The following is a 19,957-nucleotide window of genomic DNA, read 5'->3' as shown; positions in this document are numbered from 1 at the left end:
CATGCCATTGTCCACTCTACCCAATATCATGCTAATCAGTGTCAAGAAAAACAAAGATATAAGGAGTTGATTGATAGGATACTCATCTACTTATAAAGGAGAAGTTAGATTTTTTTTAATGTGAGAAATGACAACTCAGGTTTATTGTCTTCTCTATACAGGGCAGTAATGAAGCTTATTGGATAAATGGACTTCAAAAGTGACAAGAATCTTCCTAAGTCACAACTGTGCTCAAAGCTTTAGCAGCTCATATAAAAAGTGAATTACTCAGCAAATGGTAATGATCAGCACAGTCTACATTTACAATTTTTGCTCGAAGCACCAATGTCTTGCCTGGGGTCCTTTCACATATAGCAAAATTGTTATGTCTCCCAGCTTAAGTTTGGCAACCCATGCACCACCCAGCACCCAAGCCGCACCCTGGAAGGCATTCATTATAAGAACTCGGTAAAGCAGAAGTAAGTTAGTGATTTATATTCCATAAGAAAATCTCCATCTGAAAGCCATCCTTTAATTAATGAAGGAAATGTTAGGTATCTATTGCTTGTATGCACAGTAGCAATTAGATTGTTTATTCCCAAACATCCTGGATCACAAGCGTAAATATTAACAAACATGAGAAGCACTAACTGCAATTGAAAAATAGCTGCAAACTACAGTAATGTCCTTCTAGCAGCAAATATCCAATTCCCCTGGTTGCCCTGATTAATTGGGTTTGGTCTCAGAATGTACAGTATGTGACCAACTCCTCTTTCTCTATCCTACAAAGCTCTGAACAAAAAAAACAAAATCGCAGACAGCATTGATATATCAAAATAAAACTGCAAATACATATTATATACTAGATGGAGGCCGAATGCTATCGCATCAGGAGGGCGGTAATGTCACGATGGGGCAGGCTTTACAGCGTTGAGAATGTCTCCTATCCATGTGCTGACTTCTCCCGTCTGTGCTCTCTTCTTTGACCTGTGTACCCCATGTGCTCTCCCCCTTGTCTGCTGTCTCTGTCCTTCCTGTGCTGTGTTCTCCCCTCATGTGCTGTCCCGTTTGAGCTGTCTCCCCCCTGTGCTCTGTCTCTCACCCCCTGTGCGCTTTCTCTCTCCCCCATCTACTGTCTTCTCCTCTCATGTGATCTCTTCTTTGACCTGTGTACCCCATGTGCTCTCCCCCTTGTCTGCTGTCTCTGTCCTTCCTGTGCTGTGTTCTCCCCTCATGTGCTGTCCCGTTTGAGCTGTCTCCCCCCTGTGCTCTGTCTCTCACCCCCTGTGCGCTTTCTCTCTCCCCCATCTACTGTCTTCTCCTCTCATGTGATCTCTTCTTTGACCTGTGTACCCCATGTGCTCTCCCCCTTGTCTGCTGTCTCTGTCCTTCCTGTGCTGTGTTCTCCCCTCATGTGCTGTCCCGTTTGAGCTGTCTCCCCCCTGTGCTCTGTCTCTCACCCCCTGTGCGCTTTCTCTCTCCCCCATCTACTGTCTTCTCCTCTCATGTGCTCTCTTCTTTGACCTGTGTACCCATGTGCTCTCCCCCTTGTCTGCTCTCTCTCCCCCTTGTCTGCTTTCTCTCCACTCCTGTGCTGTCTTCTTCCCTCATATGTTCTCTCGTTTTGAGAACACCGCCGGGATCAGCCGAATGATTCACTGCGCCGAATTACAAAGATGGTGGCGGTCAGTGAATCATGATCCCGGCGGCGGCGTGTACAGCGTGTTCGCTACTGAGTTCCGCTGGTGGTACCGCGCAAGAGGCTGGTACCACCAGCGGTTTCCATATTGAGACACCCATCACTTGGGTGTCCCAATATGGTGGTCGACGAACTTCCACCGCTTGGAATTCTGGGATCCGGACACATCTGGACGGAACAGGATGTGAAGACATTACAAGGTAATTATATTATAGATCAAATATGCATGTGGATTGGTAGACCCTACTCTGACATTTGCCCGACAGCAAGGAGTATCTGACATCCACTCACCTTTCCCTGATTCTCAGTGTTAAAGAGTAACTCAACTTTTTAATTTTTTTCTTATAGTTTCCTGCTGATCAGTGGGCATCCGGGTCCTGAGACCCAACCGATCGATGAAAAGATGGCTGAGAATTGTGCAGCTCAGGAGGCGGGAGCCTGAGCGAGTGCACAGAGCTGAGTATGGATTCAACAGAAAGCCTAATCCTGTCTTCAGAGCTGTACACTTCTCAGCCATCATTAAGGGTCACAGAACCTAGATTACCACCGATATGCAGACAATTAAAGACATACTAAAAAAAAAACGTTTTATGAAAAAAAAAGTTTAGTTACTCATTAATATGCATAACCAGCTTATGAATGGAGGAATCCGAAAGTTTAAAGGGGTTGTCATCTATTTTTTTGGATCCCATATATCCCATCCTTACGAGTTGGACCCCCACCGATTACTAGAACAGGTTATTATCAACCCCTTGGTGCGCATTCAGACGTGTGTGTAAATTGGTCTGAGATCAGACTGCAATACATGGACTGGCCATGGGTCTCCTGACCCGAACGTGACAGCCACATAGAAATACATGAAGTTGGGTTGGGAGACCTGCGGCCAGTCCGTACATTGCAGTCCGATCTCAATCTGATTTACAAGCATATCTGAATGTGCCTTTAGAAAGGAATAACTATGCACATGCTCAACTGCCACTCCATTCATGCTCTATTGGACTGCCAAGGACTGAGCTCAATCTTTTCTGGCAAACCCTTTAGAAAATGAATGGAGCTGCAGTGGAGCATGTGCACCGCCTGTCACGATGCATCTGTCAGATTACCCGGAGGGCAGGGGCTCCTTCACTGTCCCTAACGCTGGAGGCACCCTAGTTATCCTTGCTCCCCAGATTACTTCTGATGGTGAAGATGGTGGGCCCACGTACATTGCTGAACTCCTGAATCAGCTCTATATCTGTCCCCCTCCCCCATCCAGGGAAGTGAGGAGGAATAGTGTATGAATATACACAAACCTGACTAACAAGGGAGGACTTACAGTAATAACTGAAAATACCAACCATACAAATATGCACTCACAGACAACAGATGGGAACACCGGTGAGAAAAGGAAGGGAAACTAAATAGGAAAGGATGAGGATTTGCATACAGCCAAAACACCTAGCAGCAGTCAAAGATAAACACTCCAAACACCTCTACAAACAATGGACACCTCCACTCCTCACCAGGCAATACAAGACTTAACACTGGTAATCCAGATTGCCACAGGCAAGTATACAGTTATATGAAAAAGTTTGGGCACCCCTATTAATCTTAAGCTTAATGTTTTATAAAAATTGGTGTTTTTGCAACAGCTATTTCAGTTTGATATATGTAATAACTGTTGGACACAGTAATGTTTCTGCCTTGAAATGAGGTTTATTGTACTAACAGAAAATGTGCAATCTGCATTCAAACAAAATTTGACAGGTGCATAAGTATGGGCACCCTTATCATTTTCTTGTTTTAAATACTCCTACCTACTTTTTACTGACTTACTAAAGCACTTTTTTTGGTTTTGTAACCTCATTGAGCTTTGAACTTCATAGCCAATTGTATGCAATCATGAGAAAAGCTACTTAAAGTGGCCACTTTCAAGTTGTTCTCCTGTTTGAATCTCCTCTGAAGAGTGGCATCATGGGCTCCTCAAAACAACTGTCAAATGATCTGAAAACAAAGATTATTCAACATAGTTGTTCAGGGGAAGGATCTCTGTCTCAGAGATTTAACCTGTCAGTTTCCACTGTGAGGAACATAGTAAGGAAATGGAAGAACACAGGGACAGTTCTTGTTAAGGCCAGAAGTGGCAGGCCAAGAAAAACATCAGAAAGGCAGAGAAGAAGAATGGTAAGATCAGTCAAGGACAATCCTCAGACCACCTCCAGAGAGCTGCAGCATCAACTTGCTGCAGATGGTGTCACTGTGCATCGGTCAACTATACAACGCACTTTGTACAAGGAGAAGCTGTATGGGAGAGTGATGCGAAAGAAGCCGTTTCTGCAAGCACGCCACAAACAGAGTCGGCTGAGGTATGCAAAAGCACATTTGGAGAAGCCAATTTCTTTTTGGAAGAAGGTCCTGTGGACTGATGAAACCAAGATTGAGTTGTTTGGTCATACAAAAAGGCGTTATGCTTGGCGGCAAAAAAACTCAGCATTCCAAGAAAAACACTTGCTACCCACAGTAAAATTTGGTGGAGGTTCCATCATGCTTTGGGGCTGTGTGGCCAATGCCGGCACTGGGAATCTTGTTAAAGTTGAGGGACGCATGGATTCCACTCAGTATCAGCAGATTCTTGACAATAATGTTAAAGAATCAGTGATAAAGTTTAACTTACGCAGGGGATGGATCTTTCAGCAAGACAATGATCCAAAACACCGCTCCAAATCTACTCAGTCATTCATGCAGAGGAACAATTACAATGTTCTGGAATGGCCATCCCAGTCCCCAGACCTGAATATCATTGAACATCTGTGGGATCATTTGAAGAGGGCTGTCCATGCTCGGCGACCATCAAACTTAACTGAACTGGAATTGTTTTGTAAAGAGGAATGGTCAAAAATACCTTCATCCAGGATCCAGGAACTCATTAAAAGCTACAGGAAGCGACTAGAGGCTGTTATTTTTGCAAAAGGAGGATCTACTAAATATTAATGTCACTTTTCTGGTGAGGTGCCCATACTTATGCACCTGTCAAATTTTGTTTGAATGCAGATTGCACATTTTCTGTTAGTACAATAAACCCCATTTTGAGGCAGAAACATTACTGTGTCCAACAGTTATTACATATATCAAACTGAAATAGCTGTTGCAAAAACACCAATTTTTATAAAACATTAAGCTTAAGATTAATAGGGGTGCCCAAACTTTTTCATATAACTGTATATAGGAGAGGGGAGTGGCCGATACTGAACAGCTGAGATCATCCAAGCTGGGAAGCTTCAGAGACTCCAAGCTGAACAGATTAACCCCTGCACTGCTAACAGAAACCTACACTGTTTAATATGAAGGAGAAGTGCTTCTGATCAGTGCAGGAGTATGTGAAATCAGACGCTGCGGCCTTCTGGCCCCTCTCTGTTGCGGTAAATCTGTGACACCTCAACTCTATTCTAGGGAGTATAAAAGTGCCCCATTCTGGTGATCATGGGGTGTCCAACAGTCAGAGCCTTAGTGATATATTATCATTATCACCTATCTACAGGATACGTAAAAACATTATTTTTTTTTCATTGGGCAAATCCTTTAATGGCCACTTTTATCCAGCTTACTTTGTGTCCGTACTCTACTAATTTTGCTTAGTTATAGCATTATCATACACGAGAAATACTGACCATAGACAGGAAGACCTGATGGACCTGACCACAATCCATCCAGAATAACAAGAGAATTCTTGCACATTTTCCATTATGAATTAGACCACTTTATTTATTTTTTAGGTTTTATTATATTTTAAACCACTGGAATTTTGTGTCAGGCAGAAGTATTGTGATTGTGCTTAGAATATGGACCTTTTTGAAATGAAAAATAATATATACATATTGTGACAGAGTCACTAGTATGATATATGAGGAGAGGTATGTGTCACGCAGATTGCTAGCCTGTGTGAACTGAAAGCAATAAACTTTCTGCCAGCATGTTATATGCTAGGGGTTAACTCTTTTAAAGGGTGTGGTTTTATGGGAATGACATAGAGATGGGAGGGACGTCATTCCACATACCTCCACCTCAGGGTGTGGCTCAGCAACGTTTAAATGTTCAGTCCTGTTTTTTTTTCTCTGTTGTGGTTTGAAGAGGCAAGGTCTCCAGACTGGGAGAGCTTCAGCTCAGGACAGAGCTGAAGTCTGGGACTACAACCTGTGTGGGTGAATCCCATACTCATATGGACTCTGCTATCGTTTATTCTTTTGTTTTGTCATTTTGCCAGTAAGGCTGTGTTTATTTTGCTGGAGTGTAGGGCTTTATGCCGTTTAATAAAGCCTGCAGAGAAAACCCGTGTTCCTGAGTGTACTTCCAGAAGCGTCCGTGCGTCTTGCCACAGATGGTGGACAAGGCGTGCAAGATTCCAGGAACACGTGTACCTGCCACCGAGACTGGTGGATGTCCTGGGTGAAGTCCGGCAGCCAGCCAGAGAAGTCCGGCAGCATGGAGGAGCTCATTAAGCACCTGGTGCAGAGCCAACAACAGATGCACCAGCAGCACTTGAAGACTCAGCAGCAGCACCAGGTGATGACTAAGCTGTTGCTTCAACAGATCCAGTTGCAGCAAAAGGCGCAGCAGAAGCACCAGCAGGAGCAGCAACAGCAGATACAGCTTCTGGTGGATGCCATCCAGGGCAGGGCAACCGCCCCACCCCCAGGGCCGACTGATGACTCCCACGTCAGGAAGGCGGTAAGACGGGCCATGCAGAAGATGACCCCTGGGGATGATGTAGAAGCATTTCTGACAGTCTTTGAGAGGGTGGCTGATCGGGAGAGATTTCCACCAGAACAGTGGGCAGAGGTTCTGGCACCATATTTGTCAGGGGAACCCCAAAAGACATATTACGACTTGGCACTGCAGGATGCCAAGGAATACGCCAAGCTAAAGACAGAGATCTTAGCACTCCTGGGAGTGAATATGGCGGTGAGAGCCCAACGAGTCCACCACTGGGCGTATGCAAGCAACAAACCACCTAGCTCGCAGATGTTTGACCTACTGCATCTTGTTCAGAAGTCGTTGCAGTCCTCCAGTCCAGCCCAGATGGTAGAGCGGGTGATCATTGATAGATTCATGCACTCCCTTCCCAAGTCGGTACAGACCTGGGTTGCCCAGGGCGATCCCCAGAACGCAGTTGACTTCATCGGCCTGGTAGAGAGGTACCTGGTGGTTGAGAAATCCATTGGGAAACCAGATATAGTCACTTCTCCGTACTGGGATAGCCAAAAGGGGGCGGGTTCACCACGGAAGGGGTCTGGAGCCACCACTGGGGTGCGTCCCACTCCCACTGAAGGTGCCACCAGGGCTGTTGTCAAAGATATAGTTTGTTGACGGTGTCACAACCCTGGACACGTAGCCGCCAGGTGTCATATGTCCCCTGAGCCCATGGACTGCAGCCTAGGCAGACGGGTCTCCTATTATGCTTTTCCAGCCTGCAGTGTGGACTGTCGACCAGACGAGGGGCCGCAGGCGTGTGCCATATCTGTTAATGGAGTAAAAGTGCTTGGACTGTTGGACTCTGGGAGTCTGGTGACCTTAATCAGAGCTACCCTTCCCCACCAGTTGATCCTTTCCAAAATTGTGGGCATTCGGTGCATCCATGGCAACACCAAGGACTATCCCGTGGTCCGGCAAGGTACATCACCACTCTTGACCTGACAAAGGGCTACTGGCAGATCCCTATGTCCCAGACGGGAGAAGACGGCTTTCTCGACACCTGATGGGTGCTTTCAATACACTCGGATGCCATTCGGACTACAGGGGGCCCCAGCCACCTTCCAGAGGGCGATGGATCGGATCCTAGCCCCACATAAGAAGTATGCCGCAGCCTACCTTGGCGACATTGTAGTCTTTAGCCCAGACTGGGTTAGTCATCTACCTAAACTACAGGCCGTTCTGGATGCTCTAAGGAAGGCGGGATTTACAATAAATCCGAAAAAATGAGCTGTTGGTAAAGAGGAGGATAAGTACTTGGGCTATGTCATTGGGAGAGGCGAAATAAAGCCGCAAGTCAATAAAGTGGAGGCAATCCAGACCTGGCCGCAACCGCTCTCCAAGAAGCAAATAAGAGCGTTCCTGGGAATGGTGGGATATTACCGGCGGTTTATCCCAAAATTTTCCATGATGGCCGCACCACTGACGGATCTCCTAAAAGGCACCAGGTCAACCATGGTGAAGTGGACGGAGGAAACAGAAACCGCATTTCAACTGTTGAAATCAGCACTGTGTAAACAACCGGTCCTGGTCGAACCAGACTTTAAGAAAGAGTTTGTGGTTCAAGCAGACGCTTCAGAGGTTGGTCCAGGAGCCGTACCCTCTCAAGAGATAAATGGGGAAGAACATCCCATTCTCTATCTGAGCCGGAAGCTGTCCTCCTGCGAGAAAAACTATGCAATAGTAGAAAAGGAGTGTTTAGCCATAAAGTGGGCCATAGATACACTAGGAAGTTTAAGTTGGTGTCAGACCATGCCCTGTTGAAATGATTGAGGAAAAAGAGGGGTAAAAATGCCAGGGTAACTAGATGGTTCCTAGCTCTTCAGGACTTCAACTTTCACGTAGAGCATAGGCCTGGGAAGTTACACGGGAACACTGATGCCCTTTCTAAAATTCCCTGTCTGGTATCGGAAGGTGCCCAAACCCCCGGCTTTGGGCAGAGGGGGGGGGGATATGTGACAGAGTCACTGGTATGATATATGAGGGGAGGTATGTGTCATGCAGGTTTCTAACCTGTGTGAACTGAAACCAATAAACTTTCTGCCAGCATGTTATATGCTGGGGGTTAACTCTTTTAAAGGATGCGGTTTTATGGGAATGACATAGAGATGTGAGGGAAGTCATTTGCCATACCTCCACCTCCGGGTGTGGCTGAGCTACATTTAAATGTTCAGTCCTGTTTTTTTTCTCTGTTCTGGTTTGGAGAGGCAAGTTCTCCAGACTGAAAGAGCTTCAGCTCAGGACAGAGCTGAAGGCTCAGACTACAACCGATGTGGGTGAATCCCATACTCATATGGACTCTGCTATCATTTATTCTTTTGTTTTGTCGTTTTGCCAGTAAGGCTGTGTTTATTTTGCTGGAGTGCAGGGCTTTATGGCGTTTAACCCCTTTACAGCCTGGGGCGTAATAGTACGCACCAGGCTGTCACCCCCTGTTCAGCGCGGCCTACAGTGCTGAGCCCACACTGAACCGGGCACATGTCAGCTGATTTATACAGCTGACATGTGCCCGCAACAGCCGCGGGTGAAATCAATCTCTGACAGCGGCATTTAACAGCGCCGCTCCGGAAGCGCGTCACTTACCCCGCCCATTGGTGACCCTATCACGTGATCGCGGATCACTGATGGGTGGGCATGACAACCCTGGGTCTGCAGCAGACTCCAGTGGTTGTCATGTACTGATCGCTATGAGCGCCACCTAGTGGTCGGGGCTCATGGCACAGGAACATTTCTGCTACATAGAGGTGATCTGCTCATCACCTCTATGTAGCAGAGGAGATAGGACAGTTGCTGCTTCTAGTCTCCTATGGAGACTATAGAAGCAAGCAAAAAGTATAAAAAAAAATGCTGTTAAAAATATTAAAAAAATATAGAAGTTTAAATCACCCCCCTTTCGCCCCATTCAAAATAAAATAATAATAAAAAAAAACCACATACACATATTTGGTATCGCCGCGTTCAGAATCGCCCGATCTATCAATATAAAAAAAGAATTAATCCGATCGGTAAACGGCATAACGAGAAAAAAATTCTAAATGCCAGAATTACGTTTTTTGGTCGACGCAACACTGCAATAAAATGCAATAACGGGCAATCAAAACATCGTATCTACCCCAAAATGGTATCAATAAAACTTCAGCTCGGCGCGCAAAAAATAAGCCCTCACCCGGCCCCAGATCTTGAAAAATGGAGACGCTACGGGTCTTGGAAAATTGCGCCATTTTTTTTTTTAGCAAAATTTGGATTTTTTTTCACCACTTAAATAAAAAAGAACCTATACATGTTTGGTGTCTACGAACTCATAGTAACCTGGAGAATAAGAATGGCAAGTCAGTTTTAGCATTCAGTGAACGTGGTAAAAAAATAATCTGTGGTATTGCACTTTTTTTGCAATTTCCCTGCACTTGGAATTTTTTTCCCGTTTTCCAGTACATGAAATGGTAAAACCAGTAAAGTTGTTCAAAAGTACAACTCGTCCCGCAAAAAATAAGCCCTCACACGGCCATATTGACCAAAAAATAAAAACGCTATGGCTCTGGGAACAAGGGGAGCAAAAAAACGAAAATGCAAAAATGGAAAATCCCAGGGTCCTTAAGGGGTTAATAAAGCCTACAGAGAAAACCCGGGTTCCTGAGTACTTCCGGAAGCATCCGAGCGAGTCATCTTGCCACAATGTATATGTATATGTATATATATATATATATATATATATATATATATTTCAAATGTCTGTAAAGCGCTGTGGAAAATACTGGCGCTATATAAATAATAATAATAATATTAATAGTAAGAGTATATATAAAACTTGAGAAATACTCATACCAGTGTGCATAAAGCTTTTTAGCTTTCACTGCATACAAGGCCTTAATTTTTTTACTTTTTCATTCTAATATATGGTATTGCAGTGGATAAATATAACACACTGGTGTGTACCATGTAACCGCAAATATGTGCTGAGAGTGTTGTAGCTTGTCTTAGAAAATTACTTTCTTCTTTTTACTACGCTATCAGGTCAAATTCAGTCCACAATACGAAACAGGGTTAAAGTATCCCACAATAGATCTTGGTCTTGTCCCCTCAGTCCACACCTCCAGGAAATAAAATAGTTTAGTACGCCATCACTTCAGTCAGGGGAGAGACAGCTTGTTCTCTCAATCTGTCAAATACGTGTCGGCAGACTACAGTGATTGAATATACCAGACTCCGTGGCTAAGGCCTGGTGAGAAGAAATGGGCAAAGCCTCAGGATCTCATCTGCCATTCATACAAACTTTCAAAAACAAGTAGTGTCCACCGCGTGAATTTAGATTTGATTTTGAATATTTATTTTTTTAGACGGTTTTTCTCATTATCATCAACGGGTAAGATTGCAAAGTGCATGTAAAAAACAAGCAACTTTTCAATTTACCTCATATTGGAAATCCTCTCAAGAGCAGAGACATTTTTAGGGTATGTGCCCACGGTCAGGAGCCGCTGGCGGCCGCGACGCTACGGATTATCCGTGTGGCTTCCACCCTCATTTTATGCAAATGAGCGGCGCGATTTTTCTTTTTTTACATGCGGACTTTCCTCATAGATGTGAATCTATGGGGAAAGTCCACATGCGGACCTGCAAGAGAAATTGACATGCTGCGGGTCTGAAAGACACGCCGCATTTCAGTGTCCGCGGGTGATCAACAGTTGCTCAGAGACGCATAGTGTACATGGGATTTCTAGAAATCCCATCCACTATGCTGTAACATCTGGACACTGTGGGTTTGATGCTGCATAGACACGCAGCATCAAACCCGCAGCGACTCCTGACTGTGGGCACATAACCTTAATTTCATTGATTACTACTCGTTGCCTAGGTTACAGACCACTGCTGCAGTTTCCTTTGCAAGGAGTACAGCTATGGTCTGGGTCTCCTAGGCAAGAAGTCTCAGTGGTTTTCCACTTTTCCAATGCTGCCTCTGCTGACAGCATCGGAGAACATATAGTTTAGGCCAATGGCATAGCCATAATGCCAGCCTGAACTGTCAATCATCAGGAGCGCACTGCCACCCGTCAGGCTGGAAACTAAGAAGCAGGGTTACAGTGTGCTCCTGAAAATCAATAATGAGAAAACCCCTTTATACTGTAAAGTCCATTTTCTTTAGTATCAGAATTTTTTATACGTCTTTTTCAGCCACTTCAAGGTTGTTTTACATCTTTTCTAAAGTTCCGACATTTTTGAATCTGACGATATGGTTAAATGCCGAATTCACTTTGTGCATTTGATTTTTATCTGCCTTTAATTTTGTGTATCTTATGATTTCATGTATTGTTAATCCTTTCTCTATGTTACAGAAAGCACCATATGACTTTCAAGTGTTCTAATGGATGCAATGTGGACAAATCTATGTTCCACCGATTAGTCTATACGCTACAAAAATGTGAACATATTTTCTTTATAAGAAATGTATACAAAATGTGTAATTTTATACTATAGTTGCGATTCAGAGTTCTGAATCTTAAAGGAACCAATGGGTCCACTGCTTAGTCTATTGAATAGATTAATCTTAATGGTTCCTTTAAGATTCAGAACTCTGAATCGCAACTATAGTATAAAATTATACATTTTGTATACATTACTTATAAAGAGAATAGACTCTATTCTCTACAAAAATGTGAGTTTCAGTTGCTATAAAACTACAACTCCCAGCATATCCTTCTACAATTGCTGTAGAATCGCAGGTTGCTGACTCCCATCTTTGACACATATCATCACTTTTAATAGTGGAAAGCCTCTTTAAGGTTATGTTCACACATCTTGTTTGTTTCAGCATTTTTTGATGCGTATTTTTATGCAAATTTGCATCTGCGTTTTACAGTATCAGAAAAGTCTGAGATTCCAGAAATCTCATGCACGCAGCTTATTTTTTTTTGTTCAGGATTTTGTGCTTTGCATGCTTTATTTTGCAAAAAAAAACCATGTCATTTCTTTCAGCGTTTTTTCAGTGTTTTTTCACCCATTGGAAGTAATGGAAGTGATGAAAAAAAACGCTGAAAAAACGCACCAAAAACGCCGGTTTTTTTCAGCATTTTTTGTGCCAAAACCAGAATAACATTTTTTTTTCCGCTTAACTTTATGCATATACATAAAGAGACAAAAGAACAGTGAAAAAAAAAACACTGAAAAAAAAACCCCCACCAAAAACAAGCAAAAAAGCAAGAAAAATCCTGAACAAACCTCCTGGCAAGAGATCAGGTTTTGCTGCAGAAAAAAAAATGCAGCAAAAACGCAATGTGTGAACATAGCCTAAAGTTTCCACGTGGCTTATAAAGGCTTTACCCCAATATTTTTTTCCTTTCTAGCTGAGCTCCTAAAAAAAAACAGACAAAATAGCTGCACCTTGTCATTGTAAGTGTAATCCCTTACAAATCCTAATTCAGTCCTATAATCCTGGTATGTGTGTTGCCACGTTAATGCTAACGCTCCGGTGTCACTTCTCTGTTGTCTGTCATTTATCAAGGCGCAAGTAACCCTGAACTACTTCCTAATCATCCGGACAGTCACTGCAATCATCTTTTTTTTGAGCTGTTATTCTGGAAATATTTCTTGCATCACATAAGTAGAAGCAGAAGACGTTCTTCTCATGTCTATGTGATGAATCGTCCTCCTCAGCTGCAAAAAGCAGCGGCGGCGGCGGAGCCACCACCAGGCATTGTCATAATCATATCCTGCTGTTTTATTTATTTTTTCCATTTGTTTAATAACACTCAAATACAAAGTCATTCCCGGCGCGGCCGTGTCGCTCCCACCCCCACAACCACCCACAGGCGGGAAAGTCACAATTGCTTCCTTTCTGCTTCAGGACAATATGTCACAAGCTGCAGAGATTTTTCCAAAGGTCATAACTTGTAATGGCCGTGTCTCGTGGTCTCTACGCTACAATGTCACATGGTCGTATAGTAATAAAAAGCGTAGCTTCCTCTCACCTTGTGCTCGTTTCTCGGCCACACTCACAGCTGTGCATACTGCGACGACAACTAGGAGGCTTATCCTAAAATGAAGAAAAAAACAACTTAAACAGCAAAATAATAACAAAAAAATATCATAACCAAAGCAGCCATAGCAACCAGAGCAGTCACACATAGCAACCAATCCAATTACAGCTTTCACTTTTCTAAGGCAGATTGGAAAATGAGAGAAGCAATCTGATTGGTTGCCATTTCTCCTGCTTTTTTTTTGTTCTGGTCAAATAAACTTTAATCTTGTATTAGCGTACATAACAGATGCACACTATTGTCAAAGGACATGAAATAAATATTTAGTAGATAAATTTTGACTTTGAAGTGATTAGTATCCAGTACATCTTAACTGGCTAGGCCTCATGGCGGAGCTGTCTGTATAGATGGATGCAAACTCTGTAATATGGAACCACTGAACTTTGTGTCCCTCTGAAATACTCTTTATACAGCGCTGTTTTACACAGATAGTAGGCCCCATTTATTAAAAAAAAATGTCTAAAAGAAAAACTGCCTTTAGTCTCCATAGCAACCAATCAGACATCACCTTTCATTTTTTAAACAGCTTTCGTAAAATAAAAGCTGCTCTGTGATTGGTTGCTATGGGCAACAAAGACAATATCGAGAAATCTGTTTTCCCTCCATAGTCTGCGTTTTTCATGTGAAAAAAGAAATGCATCAAAAAAGCTACATGTGAACATACCCTAAATGGCATTCCGTGAAATATTGAGATATTTTTTTTCCTGTTGGATGTGTATGAAATTGGAGGCAGACAAAGGGACCCATAGATTTCTGTGCAAGGTCCTTTAAGAAGTTATCTCCATTATAGCCATTTACAGCATAACCACTAGAGATGAGCAAACTGATTCATGCTGCCCTGGTCCGGCATCAGGGTTGTCAACTTGACTTTTTATTTTTTTTCTGGACAGCTTACCAAAAAATCAGGGACCGACAATATTTTTTACAGTCACATTGAAATGTACACCATAATAAATCATAATTATAAATGATCCATGTCCACAGCCCATAATTCCGATATAAGACATCAACTGTATTCACTGTAAAATGATGATAATTAAAGTCAAAGTATTCTGTATAAAGTTTCTTCAGCCTCCTAAAAATCACATACATTTTTTTTTTACAGACTGTCCTGGAATTTCTGAATGGTTGGCAACTCTGTCCGGCATACAATCCAGTCCTCTGTGGCAGCTGGTCTTCACTTCTGCACTGAGCGCCTCTGGTGCTTTCTATCACCCGCTATGTCATTATGTTGTGTGAGTCCTACAGACTAGGCCTGACGTGGTGCCATGTCATCGTGCGGCCTAGTAAGTTCAAGTGATGTACAGGATACTGGACGCAATAATTAAATCTGGCTGCCACCGTGAATCAGACTAGAAGCCGGATGAACAAGCAGTGTTTTACTCCCTCTCCCCAGGTCCAGCACTGAGTCTCAGTATCTATTATTGTTTGCAATGCTAACGTCACGTCGACAGTGCTGCAACTAATCATTGAACTCAGTGAAACACACCTAAATAGAAGAAAAGTAGCCATATTTGATATTAATGGATATTCACGAAAAAATATATATGACTACACAATAGGTTGAATAACCAAACACAAAAAGATATACATTTTATTGGTACATTGGTACATACAATTTAAAATATGTAAAATTGTGGGGGAGCAATACACAGAAGGAATATAAGAAAGTTCACAGCAAACGTATGCCTTAAATGTATAATTAAGAGGAGCTAAAGGCTTCATTCTCATTGCATCAGTTATACAGTGCCTACAAGTAGTATTCAACCCCCTGCAGATTTAGCTGGTTGACACATGCGGAATTAACTTGGCATTGTGACATTTGTACTGTAGATCAGCCTGGAAGTGGGAAATGCACTGCAGCAAATTTTGTTTTTGTTTTGTTTTTTTTGTTTTTTTTTAAAGACGTTAAAAGTTAATTCAGAGTGTCATTTATTATTCAACCCCTCAAACCACAAGAATTCTGTTTGGTCCCCCAAAAGTATTAAGAAGTAGTTCAGGCACCAAGAATAATGAGCTTCACATGTGTGGATTAAAGATCTCTTTTGCCAGCCTTTTCTAACTATTTAAGACCCTCCCCAAACTTGTGAACAGCACTCAGACATGGTCAACATGGGAAAGACAAAGGAGCATTCCAAGGCCATCAGAGACAAGATCGTGGAGGGTCACAAGGCTGGCAAGGGGTACAAAACCCTTTCCAAGGAGTTGGGACTACCTGTCTCCACTGTTGGGAGCATCATCCGTAAGTGGAAGGCTTATGGAACTACTGTTAGCCTTCCACGGCCAGGACAGCCTTTGAAAGTGTCCTCCCGTGCCGAGGCCAGGCTTGTCCGAAGAGTCAAGGCTAACCCAAGGACAACAAGGAAGGAGCTCCGGGAAGATCTCATGGCAGTGGGGACATTGGTTTCAGTCAATACCATAAGTAACGTACTCCACCGCAATGGTCTCCGTTCCAGACGAGCCCGTAAGGTACCTTTACTTTCAAAGCGTCGTGTCAAGGCTCGTCTACAGTTTGCTCATGATCACTTGGAGGACTCTGAGACAGACTGGTTCAAGGTTCTATGGTCTGATGAGACCAAGATCGAGATCTTTGGTGCCAACCACACACGTGACGTTTGGAGACTGGATGGCACTGCATACGACCCCAATAATACCATCCCTACAGTCAAGCATGGCGGTTGCAGCATCATGCTGTGGGGCTGTTTCTCTGCCAAGGGGCCTGGCCATCTGGTCCGCATCCATGGGAAGATGGATAGCACGGCCTACCTGGAGATTTTGGCCAAGAACCTCCGCTCCTCCATCAAGGATCTTAAGATGGGTCGTAATTTCATCTTCCAACAAGACAACGACCCAAAGCACACAGCCAAGAAAACCAAGGCCTGGTTCAAGAGGGAAAAAGTCAAGGTGTTGGAGTGGCCTAGTCAGTCTCCTGACCTTAACCCAATTGAAAACTTGTGGAAGGAGCTCAAGAATAAAGTCCACATGAGACACCCAAAGAACCTAGATAACTTGGAGAAGATCTGCATGGAGGAGTGGGCCAAGATAACTCCACAGACCTGTGCCGGCCTGATCAGGTCTTATAAAAGACGATTATTAGCTGTAATTGCAAACAAGGGTTATTCCACAAAATATTAAACATAGGGGTTGTATAATAATTGACCCACACTTTTATGTTTAAAATTTAATAAAATTCAACTGAGCAACATAACTTTTTGGTTTGTAAGATTTATGCTTCTGTTCATAAAACCTACTCTCGTTTGCAGTTTGAAGGCTCTAACTTATTTGCATCTTATCAAACCAGCTAAATCTGCAGGGGGTTGAATACTACTTGAAGGCACTGTATATGAGATGAAAGAGCCTATATTTATTAAATCAATCATTAAATGTGTAAATACAAAAAATAGATACACTGCATATACAGTGCCTACAAGTAGTATTCAACCCCCTGCAGATTTAGCTGGTTGACACATGCGGAATTAACTTGGCATTGTGACATTTGTACTGTAGATCAGCCTGGAAGTGGGAAATGCACTGCAGCAAATATTTTTTTTTTTTTAAAACGTTAAAAGTTAATTCAGAGTGTCATTTATTATTCAACCCCTCAAACCACAAGAATTCTGTTTGGTCCCCCCCTAAAGTATTAAGAAGTAGTTCAGGCACCAAGAATAATGAGCTTCACATGTGTGGATTAAAGATCTCTTTTGCCAGCCTTTTCTGACTATTTAAGACCCTCCCCAAACTTGTGAACAGCACTCAGACATGGTCAACATGGGAAAGACAAAGGAGCATTCCAAGGCCATCAGAGACAAGATCGTGGAGGGTCACAAGGCTGGCAAGGGGTACAAAACCCTTTCCAAGGAGTTGGGCCTACCTGTCTCCACTGTTGGGAGCATCATCCGTAAGTGGAAGGCTTATGGTACTGTTAGCCTTCCACGGCCTGGACAGCCTTTGAAAGTGTCCTCCCGTGCGGAGGCCAGGCTTGTCCGAAGAGTCAAGGCTAACCCAAGGACAACAAGGAAGGAGCTCCGGGAAGATCTCATGGCAGTGGGGACATTGGTTTCAGTCAATACCATAAGTAACGTACTCCACCGCAATGGTCTCCGTTCCAGACGAGCCCGTAAGGTACCTTTACTTTCAAAGCGTCATTTCAAGGCTCGTCTACAGTTTGCTCATGATCACTTGGAGGACTCTGAGACAGACTGGTTCAAGGTTCTATGGTCTGATGAGACCAAGATCGAGATCTTTGGTGCCAACCACACACGTGACGTTTGGAGACTGGATGGCACTGCATACGACCCCAAGAATACCATCCCTACAGTCAAGCATGGTGGTGGCAGCATCATGCTGTGGGGCTGTTTCTCAGCCAAGGGGCCTGGCCATCTGGTCCGCATCCATGGGAAGATGGATAGCACGGCCTACCTGGAGATTTTGGCCAAGAACCTCCGCTCCTCCATCAAGGATCTTAAGATGGGTCGTAATTTCATCTTCCAACAAGACAACGACCCAAAGCACACAGCCAAGAAAACCAAGGCCTGGTTCAAGAGGGAAAAAGTCAAGGTGTTGGAGTGGCCTAGTCAGTCTCCTGACCTTAACCCAATTGAAAACTTGTGGAAGGAGCTCAAGAATAAAGTCCACATGAGACACCCAAAGAACCTAGATAACTTGGAGAAGATCTGCATGGAGGAGTGGGCCAAGATAACTCCACTGACCTGTGCCGGCCTGATCAGGTCTTATAAAAGACGATTATTAGCTGTAATTGCAAACAAGGGTTATTCCACAAAATATTAAACATAGGGGTTGTATAATAATTGACCCACACTTTTATGTTTAAAATTTAATAAAATTCAACTGTGCAACATAACTTTTTGGTTTGTAAGATTTATGCTTCTGTTCATAAATCCTACTCTCGTTTGCAGTTTGAAGGCTCTAACTTATTTAAATCTTATCAAACCAGCTAAATCTGCAGGGGGTTGAATACTACTTGTAGGCACTGTACATATTATAAGAACGTCATACCATGTAGGAGAGAAATAGCATAAAGTATAGGACCCCAAGACTCCGTCGTACATTTCGTGCTTGGCTTTCTCAAGGAGTCAATCTCAATCCTTGAGAAAGCCAAGGGCGAAACATACGTCAGCCAGGGAACAGGAGTTTTACCAAATCATAAAAAAACTTTTTTAGGGCTCTTGCAGAGAAATCTAATGGGCCCTATGCCTGCTTCCAATTACATACAAATCCAACAGAAAAAATTGTTTAATATTCCGCATCTGCACCAACAACCCCAAAAAATCCCAAAAATCCTTAAAGGCTAGGCTATTTGTTTTTTATATATCATCCAGACAATGTGTGACAACAAGTGATAACAGGAATTGCTGTTATGTTGGATGTCACTTTTGATTTAGCTTTCCAGACACTGAAGACAGATGTCGTTTAGTTGCCATGTTCAATAACTAAGTGAAACTTTACCAAGAAGCTAATTCAAAAGTGCCGACAATATGGCTACAATTCCTGGTGTCACTTTTGAAAATATGGCCACCACGACCACATTATATAATATTCACATGTAAAGTGCCATGGAATAAATTGTGCTATAATAATAATAATGTAAAATCCATTTTGAGCAACAACTCACCAGTAACATGTCTGCCACTGTCACCATTGACCATGATGTACAGACAAAGGTTAAAACCCGTCACCACTAGCAAAACACTCTGGACTCCAGCCTCTTCCTTAATTCTTATGCATTGTGTATACAACACCCAACTTCACCTTCTTTGAGTACAACCCCAATTATATGTGTGACCACCAGCTGACACATCCCAAGGGCCACGTAAATCTAAGTAAATCTAAAGACGGGTAGACGGTAAACACAACTGTTAACCAAACAATCAGATGTCAGAGGTGACAAGGTCACTTTTTTTTAACTTTCCATGGTAATGTACCCCCTGGATCTTCTTTATCATACCATGGGCATTAGGAGTGGACACAGTCATGAGAGTCAAGAAAGTCACATGGGCCCTTGGCCAAAAGCTCATCATAATGCAGAATTCCACCTACTTTGGAGCTGGTAGTGGCCGCCTTCCCTCTTGGGCCCCAGGTTGGACCAATGGTATATCCACCCGTGATGGGCATTATATAGGCATAAATAAAAGTTGTGTGACCCTGGTAAGCTAGGGTCACACAACTGTTTTTCTCTCCTCCGAGAAAATCGGTCCGATTGTGCTAATCACACTCAAAGTTTGATCAGAGTGTAATCGAATTTTCTAGGATGTTGAGAATTTAGAAAAAAAAAAGTTTCTCCATCTTCTCCAACCAGTCTGTCCGTGAAAATCATACTGCACTCAGATGTCATCCTAGTGACAATGTTTTCCATGGACCCATAGACATGAATGAGCGAGTGCCATCCAATTCTCGGAGCATGCTGCGTTTTTACAGACTCAGTAAGAGGAATAAATTGAACAAGTGCACAACCCCATAGAACAATATGGGGATGAAACGGCCAGTAGCACTCGTCTGATTCTTATTG

The 19,957-nt window shown here is 43.2% G+C and overlaps 1 protein-coding gene across 2 annotated transcripts in view; it reads right to left on the bottom strand.

Moving 5' to 3' along the window:
* The window catches only part of COL24A1 (collagen type XXIV alpha 1 chain), a 322,172-nt gene that overhangs the window by 270,929 nt on the left and 31,286 nt on the right, over positions 1-19,957 (bottom strand). For both annotated transcript variants that reach the window (XM_073643550.1, XM_073643551.1), the window contains exon 2: positions 13,363-13,427. In XM_073643550.1, the coding sequence (XP_073499651.1) occupies positions 13,363-13,427 (65 nt within the window). The remainder of the gene's footprint in view (positions 1-13,362; positions 13,428-19,957) is intronic.

The sequence above is a fragment of the Phyllobates terribilis genome, unplaced genomic scaffold (genome assembly GCF_046119375.1).
Source record: "Phyllobates terribilis strain yellow unplaced genomic scaffold, ASM4611937v1 Scaffold_8__6_contigs__length_399053987, whole genome shotgun sequence".
NCBI lineage: Eukaryota > Metazoa > Chordata > Amphibia > Anura > Dendrobatidae > Phyllobates > Phyllobates terribilis.
This window is presented reverse-complemented; position numbering and strand designations above follow the sequence as displayed.